Source organism: Seriola dumerili, unplaced genomic scaffold, assembly GCF_002260705.1.
Source record: "Seriola dumerili isolate Sdu_G_001 unplaced genomic scaffold, Sdu_1.0 BDQW01000193.1, whole genome shotgun sequence".
NCBI lineage: Eukaryota > Metazoa > Chordata > Actinopteri > Carangiformes > Carangidae > Seriola > Seriola dumerili.
Window position 1 is genome coordinate 1,158,167 of NW_019174448.1, and position 11,828 is coordinate 1,169,994.

Below are 11,828 nucleotides of genomic sequence, written 5' to 3' on the forward strand. Positions count from 1 at the left end.
AAACATACAGCAGCTGGACTTTCTCTCTGTAAAGCAAAGATGGATTATATCAAGTATTTCTCAAAGAAGACAAAAGCTCTGATAAAGACTGGCCTCAGGGAAGACAGACCAGAAGAGTCTGGCAAGAAACACAAAAGGAGAGGAGGCGTGAAGAGGTAAATGTCCAGGCACGCGCGCAGACTCTCTCCCACTTCCAGTCAATGAGTGCGGCTCGCACTTTCGCTTTCTCTTACACACCTGTATAAATGCACCTGTAGCTTCCCTCTGCACCTCACAGCAGCAGCCTCCCTCTCCTGAAGAGACTCGCCGAACCTGAGCTCAGACCGACGAAGAAAAACAGAGACATGGCCTCTCGAGTTGCAGCTCTGCTCTTGCTGAGCATCATCTGCACTGAGTTTGCAGCAGGTAAGAAACAGAGACAACACGTTTGAGCTTTGAGGGAGGTGGTAGGTTGTATTTACGCTCTCCTTGTACATTTTCGGACAAGTCAATCAATTTGTTTCTCCATCTTCCTGCAGCTGAGGTTCCAGTGGACTGCTGTAAGAAAGCCAGCAAAACCCTCATACCAAAGAAAATCATTGAAAGCTACACCATTCTGGAAGCTGGACAGGGCTGTGACATCAGTGCTACTGTGTAAGTGTCCACCGTGTGTTCAGTATTAACATGTATTTATAGAGCAAAGATCGTGTCAGATCCTTTGCTTAAGGCTTACAGCAGCTCGTCTTTATCCAAGTTTGCAACAACAACAAAAAAAACATTAATGAAAGTAGTTTTTTTCCAGCTCTGTAGTCTGCAGCTTAATCTCACTTCTCTGTATCTCATCTGCTTTTTCAGGTTCATCACAAAGGGTGGAAAGAGACTGTGTGCCGTCCACCCCAGCGTGGAAGGATGGGTGAGATCTCACATCAACTTTCTGGACCTCAAAAAGAATGACTCAGTAAAAAAGTAAAAGAGTAAAAGAAGAAAAAAAAGGTAAATGACAAAATGCAGCTGAATTTAAAAACAAACTGCACTTCCTATCTTCTACTATGAGGGAGGAAAAACGACAGAGTATAAATAAATGAATGATTGCTGAAATAAAAAAATGCTATTTCTGTATTTCTACACTTATTTATTTATACTCATGTCATTTTTTGTCTTTCATACTCTACATCATCACTCCTGCATTGGCTGATGACTCACTGCTTTTTCTTTTTTTTTTGTGCAGGTGAACAGCAGAGTGCACTCTAGGAAAAGATGGCAGAAGATCAAGGACTGAGACTGAGCCGAATCCATTTTCTATCTCTGTTCAGAGTCTCAGTAAACCGCCATGCTGTGCCATGTTATTTATGATGATGATGATGATGATGATGATGATGATGATGATGATGATGATGATATACTGTATGAGCCGTCATGCCATGTGACTTCAGACACTGGCTAAATGTACAGGTCAATACGTTTCCTGGTGACTACTGTGTTAAACTCAATCCCTCTTTGTGAATGTTTTTTTTAATTTTATTTTTATTTCTTTTCATTATCTCTGAGTGAAACGTTGAACTAACTAACAACCTGTTTGTTTCTCATCATAATACTCTTGTGAAAACCTGCGAAAAATGTTGTGATGACTATTGTTGAGAGTTATTTTAAAATAAAGTTTGATAGTATTTTCTAACCTCTAGTTGCCGCGTTTCTTTATTAAAGCTGAAACACGATGAATAATGCGGGTGTAGCTCATCAGCTGGGAGCCGGCGGCGGTGAAGCGTGAGTGAATGATGCAGCTGATACCGATCAGCTATTCCAGCATGGCATCAGCGCTCTGCACACACACAGAAACATAAAAAGATTAAAACAGAAATACTTGCCAATATGATCGCACACATAAACAGCATAACGGAATTCCTCAGTGAACATGAAAAATATAATTAAAATGTTGGCGACAAGACGAGCGTGCAGTCAGAATGAAAAAAAAAGAAATAAACATAGAATCTTGCAGTGTTCCTGTATTTGCATTTCTTTATCATTAAGTTATATATATAAAGTGAAATTAAAATGTGATGTATGTGGTGTCAAAGTTCCATATTTTCTTCTTCTTCTGTGTTTTATTTTGAAGTGTTGACCCATAAGAAAATATATTTGTGGTTTTAAGAACTAAAAACTATCTCAGTGTAGTATTACATCTCCTCTCTCAGGCTTCTCTCCGGAGTCCAGGTGGGCGGGGCTTGGTGACTGCTTTGTTGTGACATCACAAAGTTCCAGAAGTCCTGACGGCTGGTTTTAAGGCTCAGTTTCTGAATACAGGCTGTGTGCATTTCTCTGTGGACTGAGGCTTTGATACTTTCACAGTATTAATATAGAAGCTAGACCTGATCTATAATCACACTACACATGGACACAGACCTTTACACTGGAGGAGCTTTAAATATGTTAACTTCATTGTTGGTGTTTTGTCTGTGTGCACCTGTTTTCTTATGCCTCTGTGCGTCGACATCTCTCAGCTGCTCCAATAACACTTTCCCATTCAGATATCTCTCAGCAGCAATCCTCTAATGTGACCTGCGGGGCCGAAACTGCAGTCAAATTGGCCGTGAGCCAAACCGACAGCAGCTTTCTGACAAAGGCGGCTTTGATTATGCATATTTTATTTTGGGCTTCCACACATTTCGTCCCTCACTGTTTGGAACCCGGAAAAACAGAAAAACATCCAAAACACAGCTGAGTCCGTGACGTCCTTTCTGCACTTTTAGTGAAAGTTGAAATGGACAACAATGAATGTCCATGTAAACGAATTTGATCGTTAAATCCCTAAGTTTAGTCTGTCCTCATATTAATTCTAAACAGCATTTATGACATAATTTTAGCATAGCTAAAAGCCTAATTTTGTCAATTGTGTAAAGGTTTAAGGAATTTAATTTAGAGAATAAAGTGTTCCTGAGTTTATATGAAGGGGGGCAATGAAGGAACTCCAACAATAATCAGAATACATGTTTTTCTTTGTGTGATAAAGGATATTTAAGCCTGATTGTGGTGTAAAAACTTGACAAATTCTTACACATTGTGAGTGATGAGTAACGATTCACTATTTGCTGACATTAATAAGATGAATATGTCACTGAATTCTGGGATATAATGAGTGTTTGAGAACAGGAAGTCCTTCTGACCATTTGACCTTCTCATAGCTCTGAGCTCACAGCTACAAACTGTCCTCATGGCCAAAGGACAAGGCCTAGAGCATCCTGTGGAATTTCCCACAATACATGTGGGTTGTGTTAGGTCGCCACAGGCCACCCAAAACTCTAAACAGCATTTATTTACATCTTTATTTTCCCCCGGACAGATTTGTTTGAAGGATGTTTTTTTTTTTTTTGTTTGTTTTTAAGGTGAGTAATGGGAAATGTGAGACACCGAAAGTAAAACTGGCACTAAATTTAACCACTTTATTTAACAGAGTGTCTAAAACTGGTGTAAGGCAACGGAAGAAAGATCCGTCTCTGTGGTGAACAAAACTCCCCTGCACAGCCGATACTAGCGGCCAACTAAGGTGAAAATCGAATGAACCACCGCACACAGAGATGACTTCACTGTGACTTTTATTGAGAACGAACAACGAGTTTTACCTGTGGCTTCTTCAGTTTCACTCATTATCACCACGTGACCCAGAAGAGGCCGATTCACCTCTCCCTGATGCATGTCCACACTGACAGTTTGAGGTTCCAGCACCCCTGAGTAAAAGGCCACATTTAGATTATTATAACTACTGCAGCATCTGACCTGCAGCTCAAGATATTAGGTTTATTATGAGCTGTCACCGAGCAGTTTAATATTCAGTTGTCAATACCTTTTAACATCAAACTTATTGGAGATTTAAAACATTATTGAGAGCTATTATTGTGCAATAGCATTTGTATTACTGAGTCTCTGTGTTAAATAGACCTGGCTACTATTGTTGTTGCTGCTGTGTTGTAGTACTAGTATTATTCTATGCATTTTTACAAAATAAGTACCGACACGTACACGCAAACATGCTAATCCCACTACAGCACCCCCAGCTTAAAACGTTTCCTGTCTTTCTTTCAGTCTCTGGAATGAAGGCATAAAAACCCAGAAAAAAATAACAAATGCATCTGCTAGCAAAACTGGTTCTCAAGATTCAGTCAAACTCTGGTGTGGGAAACTCCCTCAGTCCTATCTGTTTGCATAAATATGTTGTTTATATCCTTCTTCAAACGTTAAATCAGAATCATCATCATTATTATTATTATTTTCTTACTCATTAAGGATAATTTAAATTTTTGTTTGACTGTAACCGTCTTACTCAAACCCCTTTGGCCACACCCCCCAAACCACCTCCTGGCATTGTTAATAAATGTATATAAATAATAAACCTTTGTCCTTGGCATTAACAAGACTGCACGTTTAGTTTAGACAAAAAAATATTCCATAGTGCAAAGTCTTCAAAGACACCTCAGGGAAGGCAAATGTTATCAGCTGTCAAATGTGTAACGACATGTTCATCCTAAAAGGAACTTGGCTGAATATTCCTCTTGAACAAAGACTACAGTCCCTCCTGCCAAATTAGCATTTTTCAATTTTATATTTCAGGTCTATCAACTTTTTTTTTATTTTCCTGTAACTGGCTCAGCAGGGAAACTCCAAGAGATTAAATGCAGGAGGAAATCTGGGCAAACATCCAGAGGGGACGATTACAAGAAACCGAAAGTTTCTCTGCAGATGCTCCATTGGCACTTACAATGTGTGACCGACCACACAGTTAAACATTTGCTCCAAATGATCAATAAAGTGGTTAGAGAGGTAAATCTGATAGCGTAATAATCACATATTGGTTGATTTTATGTCAATATAAATACACCGTTGCTCAGCCTGGTGTCTACTTCCTTAATACAGTCAGTGGGGAAGAGAAAGTTGATCTTGACACTATTTAAATGCGGTGGTACCAGTTTCACTGCAATCACTGTTTTTCCAGCGAAGTGTCAATCATCGTTCACGTGGGAATAAATCCACAAAGGAAGTGTGTAACAATGAAAATGTTTGATATGACTTTGTTTTGACTCAACACACTGTTCAAATAAAAAGTACAAAGGAGCCAGAGGGTACAGATTTACAATAACATCACAGCAGAATCTCATCATGTGTCATCTCAGGTGTTACAGTCAAGTTCTCTGCAGTGTGCAGTGTCTTACCTTTATTTTCTCATCTTGAATTTGTAAAGTAAGATATTTAAAGCACATGACAGAATATTCTTACCACACTCTTTGCCTAAACTTAAAGGAGCTATTTGTAAGTATCGCCAACGTTAGCATCAACAGCTGTTTAGTCACCAGTCTAGAAGAAACGTTGCGAGTTCAGCATCAAACTTCACTCCTTTACTCACCAGGAGCTGTTTGCCGCGGTGGAAAGCAACGCCGATGTTGATGTTTGTTTATGTCATGTCTTTTGCTCTACTCACGTTAGCATGCTAACCAGCTAGCCCCAGCCTATTCCAGCAGAGAAGAGATATAATTCTTGTCGCTTTCTGCTGGCAACCTCCAACCTTCCCTGAAGACGCGGCGCTGCTCAGAAGGCGTATTATAACTTCTTGTTTAATAAAGATGACGATGGCTGAAGCTCTTGTCAAACGACGATCATCACCACCTGTTATTTAATGATGACAAAGTTTATTAAAGTTTAAATGCTGATCCAGGTTATCTGAGGGTTCAACCCCGGTCACATCCCAGTGAAGGAGAAGACCTGCTGTCGGGATATTGAACTGTTGGCAGTCGGTCTTAGACCGTGCTATGTACCCGGGGAGTTCTGTCACATTGCTGTTTACATTCAACCACGAGCGGAGGCTGGAGTCGCGTGTGACGTCATTCAGGAGACTGTTGCGAGAGTACAGACCCAGCACAATGATGCATTCATTGCAGTATCATGGGATTTTAACCATGTCACTCTCACCTCTCACCTGACTGGCTTCACTCAGTGTGTTGACTGTCCCACAAGGGAAAATAAGACACTGGCTCTATTGTACGCAAATGTCAAGGAGGCCTACATTGTTTCAGCTCTACGACCACTTGGCAGATCAGATTATAATTTGGTTTTTTCTTCAGCCTTCCTACAAACCCTGTGCACTGAGGCAGGCTGCAACTCGCTCATTCAGGAACTGGACCCCGGAGGCCAGTGAGTCTCTAAAAGACTGTTTTGAGTGCACAGACTGGAATGTCTGTTGGAGTCACAGGAAAATGATAAAAGCAAGAACCCTGACCTTGATAGAACGGTTGAATTTACCACGGACTACATTAACTTCTGTATGGACACTGTAATATCAGCAAGGACTGTACACTGCTTTCCAAACAACAAACCCTGGATCACCAGTAACATCAAGACCCTCCTCAAGCAGAAAAAGGAGGCCTTCAGGGATGGAGACAGGGAGAAGCTCAGGTGTGAGCAACATGAGCTGAAGGGGAGATTAAAGCAGGTGGAGGAGGACTACAAAAACAAAGTAGAGAGGAAGCTGCAGCACAACAACACCAGAGAGGTGTGGAAGGGGATGAGGACCATCACTGGCTATAAAGAGAAGAACAGCCAGGCAACATCAGGTGATGTGGACAAGGCCAATGAGTTGACACAGCCTCACCTGTTCTCCCCCCCCACTGCTTCAGCTGCAGCTTTTCCTGCAGCGGCATCTCCTTCACAACCTGACACTGTTAGCTTTCAAGCAAGATGCCCACATGCTCAGATGTGCTAACGATGCTAATGGGAGCATGTGCTTGCCACACCGAAGCCTCACTCTGCAGCTCACTCTGAGCTTCAAAACCGCTCTTCAGAAACCTGTGAGTGGCGCCACGGAGGCTGCGTCCATCTTTATTCGCAGTCTATGGTTTTACAAAGTCCACCATAGTGTATTTGTGGTAGTTTGATAGTTCTGCTAGAAGCTTTTCTGTTGGAACATGACTTTTCCTTGAGCTCCAGAAGCATGGGAAGTTTAGCATTAAACAGCTGTTTATCATATACTGCAAAGTTTAAACGCTCCCACAGTGAAAAGAGGACACTAACAGATGTTTTTCTATTTCCTTAAAAAATATATAACTAAATGGAAGCTAAAAATATTCCAAAATGCTCCCACGAGGCGCATAAAAACAAGATCAAAACCCTTTCATCTTTTTTAATTCTTTTACATAATGATGACAATGTTTATTAAGGTTTAAATGTTGATCCAGGTTATCTAAGAGTTGAATCTGTAACTGCTGGTGTTTGTGTTTGTTTTCGAGATTAGAGAAGTGTCTGTGACCTGGAGGTTCCCTGACTCAACATGGGACAAGTTGTTCCTGTTACTTTGGAAGAGCCAAACATGTTCGAGAAGTAGAGCTGATAAAACACAGACGATGTATGAGTATGTATGTTTTGTGAAGGCCAGAGGAGGAGGAGGGATCAGCAATATGAAAGTAAAACTAAAGTGGACGCTGCTCCCAGTGGGCTATAAAACACTGTTGCAGAGAGCCAGTGTCCTCACCTCCTTTGCCACTGTAGGTGTTGAAAGGACGAGCAGGCTCTGACTCAGCCAATCAGCTGCCAGCCACACTGAGACGAAGACACGACCTCGCCAGCTCAGCGACCAGACATGGCTCCGTGGGGTGATGCCAAACTCTTCTTCTGCATCCTCTTCATCACCTGCTGCTGCACAGGTGAGTTTGTTTTGTTTTTTTCCCCCAGGCATTGACCCAGGCTCATTCACCACCCACCCTTTTAACTTTAAGCTGAAAGTGAAATGAAAAAAGATAACAGGATGTTAGTAATCCACTTGGAACGGCTCCAAAAAAGAGAAGCAGCAGTTTACACAGGAAAAAAGAGGAAATTATTCAATGTGGCTGTATTTAAGGTTTAAACACAAATCTGTGCCCTTCACTTGACTTTAAATCTCAGCTTTACATCTTTGCATTTCAAATATACTTTGTCAAAGAGGCTGTGCCATTTATAATTGTGTGTGTCAGAGTTTTAAACTCTGTAGTCTGACTGCAGCAGTAGAAGAATTACAATGTGAAGAAATATCTTTTCCTCCTGAAATTAAGTATATAAAGTATATAAAATAAAGTGGATTAAGAGCTTTAATACTCAAATTTATGCAGCACTTAACAACAGGAAAATTAAACAATGCCAATGAATGAATTTGTTGTATCTGAATCTTACTTATCAGTGCAAACGAGCAGAGCAAACACACTGAGACTGTGGTGTGGGAGATTTCTCCCAGCAGGGCGTGCTGCTGGTTTTCCCCTCCGCTCGCACTATAAGTGGGTTCAAGGTTAACTCCTGGACTTCACAGAAACTGTGTCAAAAAAAACAAAAAACTAATGAGGCAACTTTTGTTATGTAAATGATGATGCAATGCTGTGCGTATGGGAGTGTGTAGTTGTGGTTTGTGTGTGTGTGTGTGTGTGTGTGTGTGTGTGTGTGTGTGTGTGTGTGTGTGTGTCCTGCACTTGTCACTCGAGAGAAACAAAGTTATTGCCTCTGGAGTAATAACTTTCCCTTCAGTGAGGCTCTTATTGATCTCGTCCATGAATTTCTGGAGCTAGTTACTGTTCTGCTTGAAAGATGAAAATGATTAAATTATTTATTATCAACCAGACTAATTGATTAATCAATTAATCAGTGCAGCTGTAAATATTTTTTTTTTTTTTGAGAGTATTGCAAGAATGCATTTCCAGTTGCCTTTCAGACATAATTTTTGTACTATTATGATATATTTTTACCTTAAAACTGTGCTTTTTTAGGCACTGTGCCATAATGCAGTGTATGCAGGTCCAGAGATGAAATCAGGTGTCTTGGCAGGAGGCCAAAATCCCTGAATAGAAGCTCCCAAAAAGATTTGAGTACAATTTGACTTTGTATCTTCTAAATTATAATAAAAAAGAAGTAAAAAATAATGAGTGAAGTATACAATGGTTTGCTACGGTTTTATCAAAAGGAAAAAGGCGTAGTTCTACAGTGAGCTCCACTTGGTCGCTTGTTTCACATGAGAAAATAAATTTCACGTAACCCAACACTTGTTTTTAAGTTTTAACCTTACGTTCTTATCTTACTATAAAATCTGAGAGCTTAAATGTTTGATGAGATGGAAACCTGATACCACCACACACACACACACACACACACACACACACACACACAGAGAGAAAGAGAGAGAGAGAGAGAGAGAAAGTGAGAAAGTGAGAGAGAGAGAGCAGCAGTATACATGTAATAACCTTATAAACAAAAGACTTTGTTCATTGAAATAAAACTAATGTTGAGCAGTAGATTTAAAGTGATCGCACTTTACTGTGCTTTTTTATGTGGTTTAAAGTGTGAGAGTTAGTTATGACTTTAATTGCACTGTATATAATTGCATAATTTTATGACCGTGACACTCTGAGGGCAGAAACTCTGCTTGTGAAAGTTTGTAATTTCCCTCTTAAGGAAGAACAGCTGTCGTCAGCTTACAACAAATTCCAGCGCTGACATGTGCCGCACAGGCAGAAACACTGAGTCACAACCGGCTCAAAACCATGACAAGGAAAAACGGGAGTCAACACGAGGAGTTAAAGCAAAGAGACAATCATTTATTTCTAACTAAAGTCAACTCCTCTTTGTGTTTTCAGTGACCCTGGCGCAGATCCCCTTAGATTGCTGCTTGAGTGTCAAAAACAAAAAGGTGGACAAACAAATCATCGTAGACTACCGCCAACAACTCAGAGGGATGGGCTGCTCTATTGATGCCACAGTGTAAGTTTTTTTTTTTTTAAGGATTCGGGATGTACAAACGGACCGCGAAAAATTATTTGCAAGTGATCACAGTGTCAGCCTGACCTGGATGATTCGGTCTTTTCTTGCAGGATGACGACCAGACGTGGCAAGAAACTGTGTGTGTTTCCTAACGCACCCTGGGTCCCAGAGGTGCTGAAGCATGTGGATCACCTGAAGAAAATATGCAAGGAAAATAACAAGGTACCTTAAACTCAATGCTAAAGTCTGACACTTTAAAAGGTCCCATATTTTCCTCTTCCCCTGTGTTTTATTTTGCAGTGTTGATCCATAACAAGATATATTTGTGGTTTTAAGAACCAAAAACCATCTGAATGTAGTTTTACATCTTCTGAGAGCAGTGACTGCTTCATTGTGACATCACAAAGTTCCAGAAGTCCTGACGGCTGGTTTTAAGGCTCAGTTTCTGAATACAGGCTGTGTGCATTTCTCAGTGGACTGAGGCTTTGACACTTTCACAGTATTAATATAGAAGCTAGACCGGATCTATAATCAAAGAAGACATGGACAGAGACCTTTATACAATATGGGACCTTTAAAATAAGAGCTTAAAAATTAATCTACAAGTGTATATTTGAATTTTGGACAGAGCCCGGCTAGCTGTTTCCCCCTCCTTCCAGTCTTGGTGCTAAGCTAAGCTATCCACCTCCATACTTAACATGAGAGTGGTTTCAAGCTTATTTCAAAGCAGCAAATATTTCCCAAAATGTCAAACTGTTCCTTTAAACATTCATGGTGAGATCTGAAAGTCTGACATCGTCTTACCTACCGCAACCACAAAAATATACAACAACGACGAGAAACCAGAATCAGTTTGTAACAAATGAAAAAAAAAAAAGTAAAAGTAAGTTTCCTAGTCTGTTTCAAGCGTCATTTAGTTTTGAGTGTCTTGCATTTGACTGTGAAACCGCAAACGCTGCCATCGGCTTTGAGTCATGAAGTTGTACAGACGTCAAAGCATGAAGAGGTGGTGGTATAAAGCTATGACTCACATTCACTCCTCACCTGCAACAGCACACTAGGCACACATATTCAATATACATATATTTTTGCAATATTTTAATGCCTGAAAGACAAATTCATCTTTTGCATTTGACTTGGAATAAAAAAGATATTTCTTCAAACAAATATCAGATTTTTCACTGTGAAAAAGGTTGCGTGTTCATTTTCAATCATCTCTACATGAGTCGTCATCGGCGGTTTATGAAAAAGACAACATCAAGATCAGAGCGTTTAAGCCTTTACCTTAATATTTAGTGTTTCTAAATTTACACTGAGCTAATGACCCACAATCCAGTTCATCTTTACTCTATCCCACTCCTTGAGCCATGTGCTTTTATTTTGAAGAGCACAAGGATCGTTCTTTTCTGGCCTTTTACTGAAAAGCAGCTGCTTAGGTTTCTTGTAAAATTAAACCTGGTATCAACACTGTGTATCACAAATCTCTCATCACTTTGGGGCAGGAACTGCAGTTTGAGGCACTGATTAATTTACTGGCTTCTGATTTTTTAATATTTGTGTTTCTACAGATGAAACGCTGCCATGGAGTGAAGCCTGAGTAAACTGGGAACCAGCCTTTAACCCACCTCAGCTACAGCAACAACAACAACAACAACAACAACAATGGGCTGTTGCAAGGAGGAGACTGATTGAAGCAAACCAATAATAATTCAACAAATCAAGATAATTACAGGGTTTCTATATTTAAAGAGCAATTTCTCTTTTCTACTTTTGTGTTTGATGAAATTAAAGAAAATAAAAACAACTTGAAGGATTTAATGTATTTTTTATAGAGTTTGTAGTTTAGAAGATTGTGAAAAAAATTTAAATGTGAATGTGTAGCTCACTGAGCCCACACCTGGTTTATTGGTTGCATGAATTTCTTTGATTGTTGAGCTACTTCAGAATAAAACATGTTTTTATTTTCCAAATCCTGATAGTGTGTGCCTTTCTTTGCTGATGACACTCTTCTCTCTGTTCAACCTTACCTCTGTAAGGAGTGAAAATGAGTAAATGTTTGTTTTTCTTTGTGTTTTCTTTGAGCCCCACCAGGG

At 40.0% G+C, this 11,828-nt stretch overlaps 2 protein-coding genes across 2 annotated transcripts; both read left to right on the top strand.

Annotated features, from left to right (window-relative positions):
* Positions 1-260: 260 nt before the first annotated feature.
* LOC111227990 (C-C motif chemokine 24-like) lies at positions 261-1,654 on the top strand. Its single transcript, XM_022753756.1, has 4 exons — positions 261-405; positions 519-633; positions 835-972; positions 1,208-1,654. The coding sequence occupies exons 1-3, from the start codon at positions 345-347 to the stop codon at positions 947-949; spliced, it is 291 nt and encodes a 96-aa protein (XP_022609477.1). The 5' UTR covers positions 261-344; the 3' UTR covers positions 950-972; positions 1,208-1,654.
* Positions 1,655-7,478: 5,824 nt separating this feature from the next.
* On the top strand, positions 7,479-11,539 carry LOC111227989 (C-C motif chemokine 19-like). The gene is made up of 4 exons (XM_022753755.1): positions 7,479-7,661; positions 9,612-9,735; positions 9,846-9,957; positions 11,304-11,539. Exons 1-4 carry the CDS (start codon positions 7,598-7,600, stop codon positions 11,334-11,336), a joined length of 333 nt encoding a protein of 110 aa, XP_022609476.1. The 5' UTR covers positions 7,479-7,597; the 3' UTR covers positions 11,337-11,539.
* Positions 11,540-11,828: the final 289 nt, after the last annotated feature.

What these genes read in the sequence shown, in the direction of transcription:
- LOC111227989 (XM_022753755.1), top strand. Translation starts at nt 7,598, where the DNA reads ATGGCTCCGTGGGGTGATGCCAAACTCTTCTTCTGCATCCTCTTCATC. An exon ending in CATCACCTGCTGCTGCACAG is followed by an intron (nt 7,662 to 9,611) that starts GTGAGTTTGTTT and finishes TTGTGTTTTCAG; the next exon opens with TGACCCTGGCGCAGATCCCC. An exon ending in TATGCAAGGAAAATAACAAG is followed by an intron (nt 9,958 to 11,303) that starts GTACCTTAAACT and finishes GTGTTTCTACAG; the next exon opens with ATGAAACGCTGCCATGGAGT.
- LOC111227990 (XM_022753756.1), top strand. Translation starts at nt 345, where the DNA reads ATGGCCTCTCGAGTTGCAGCTCTGCTCTTGCTGAGCATCATCTGCACT. An exon ending in CTGCACTGAGTTTGCAGCAG is followed by an intron (nt 406 to 518) that starts GTAAGAAACAGA and finishes ATCTTCCTGCAG; the next exon opens with CTGAGGTTCCAGTGGACTGC. An exon ending in TGTGACATCAGTGCTACTGT is followed by an intron (nt 634 to 834) that starts GTAAGTGTCCAC and finishes CTGCTTTTTCAG; the next exon opens with GTTCATCACAAAGGGTGGAA.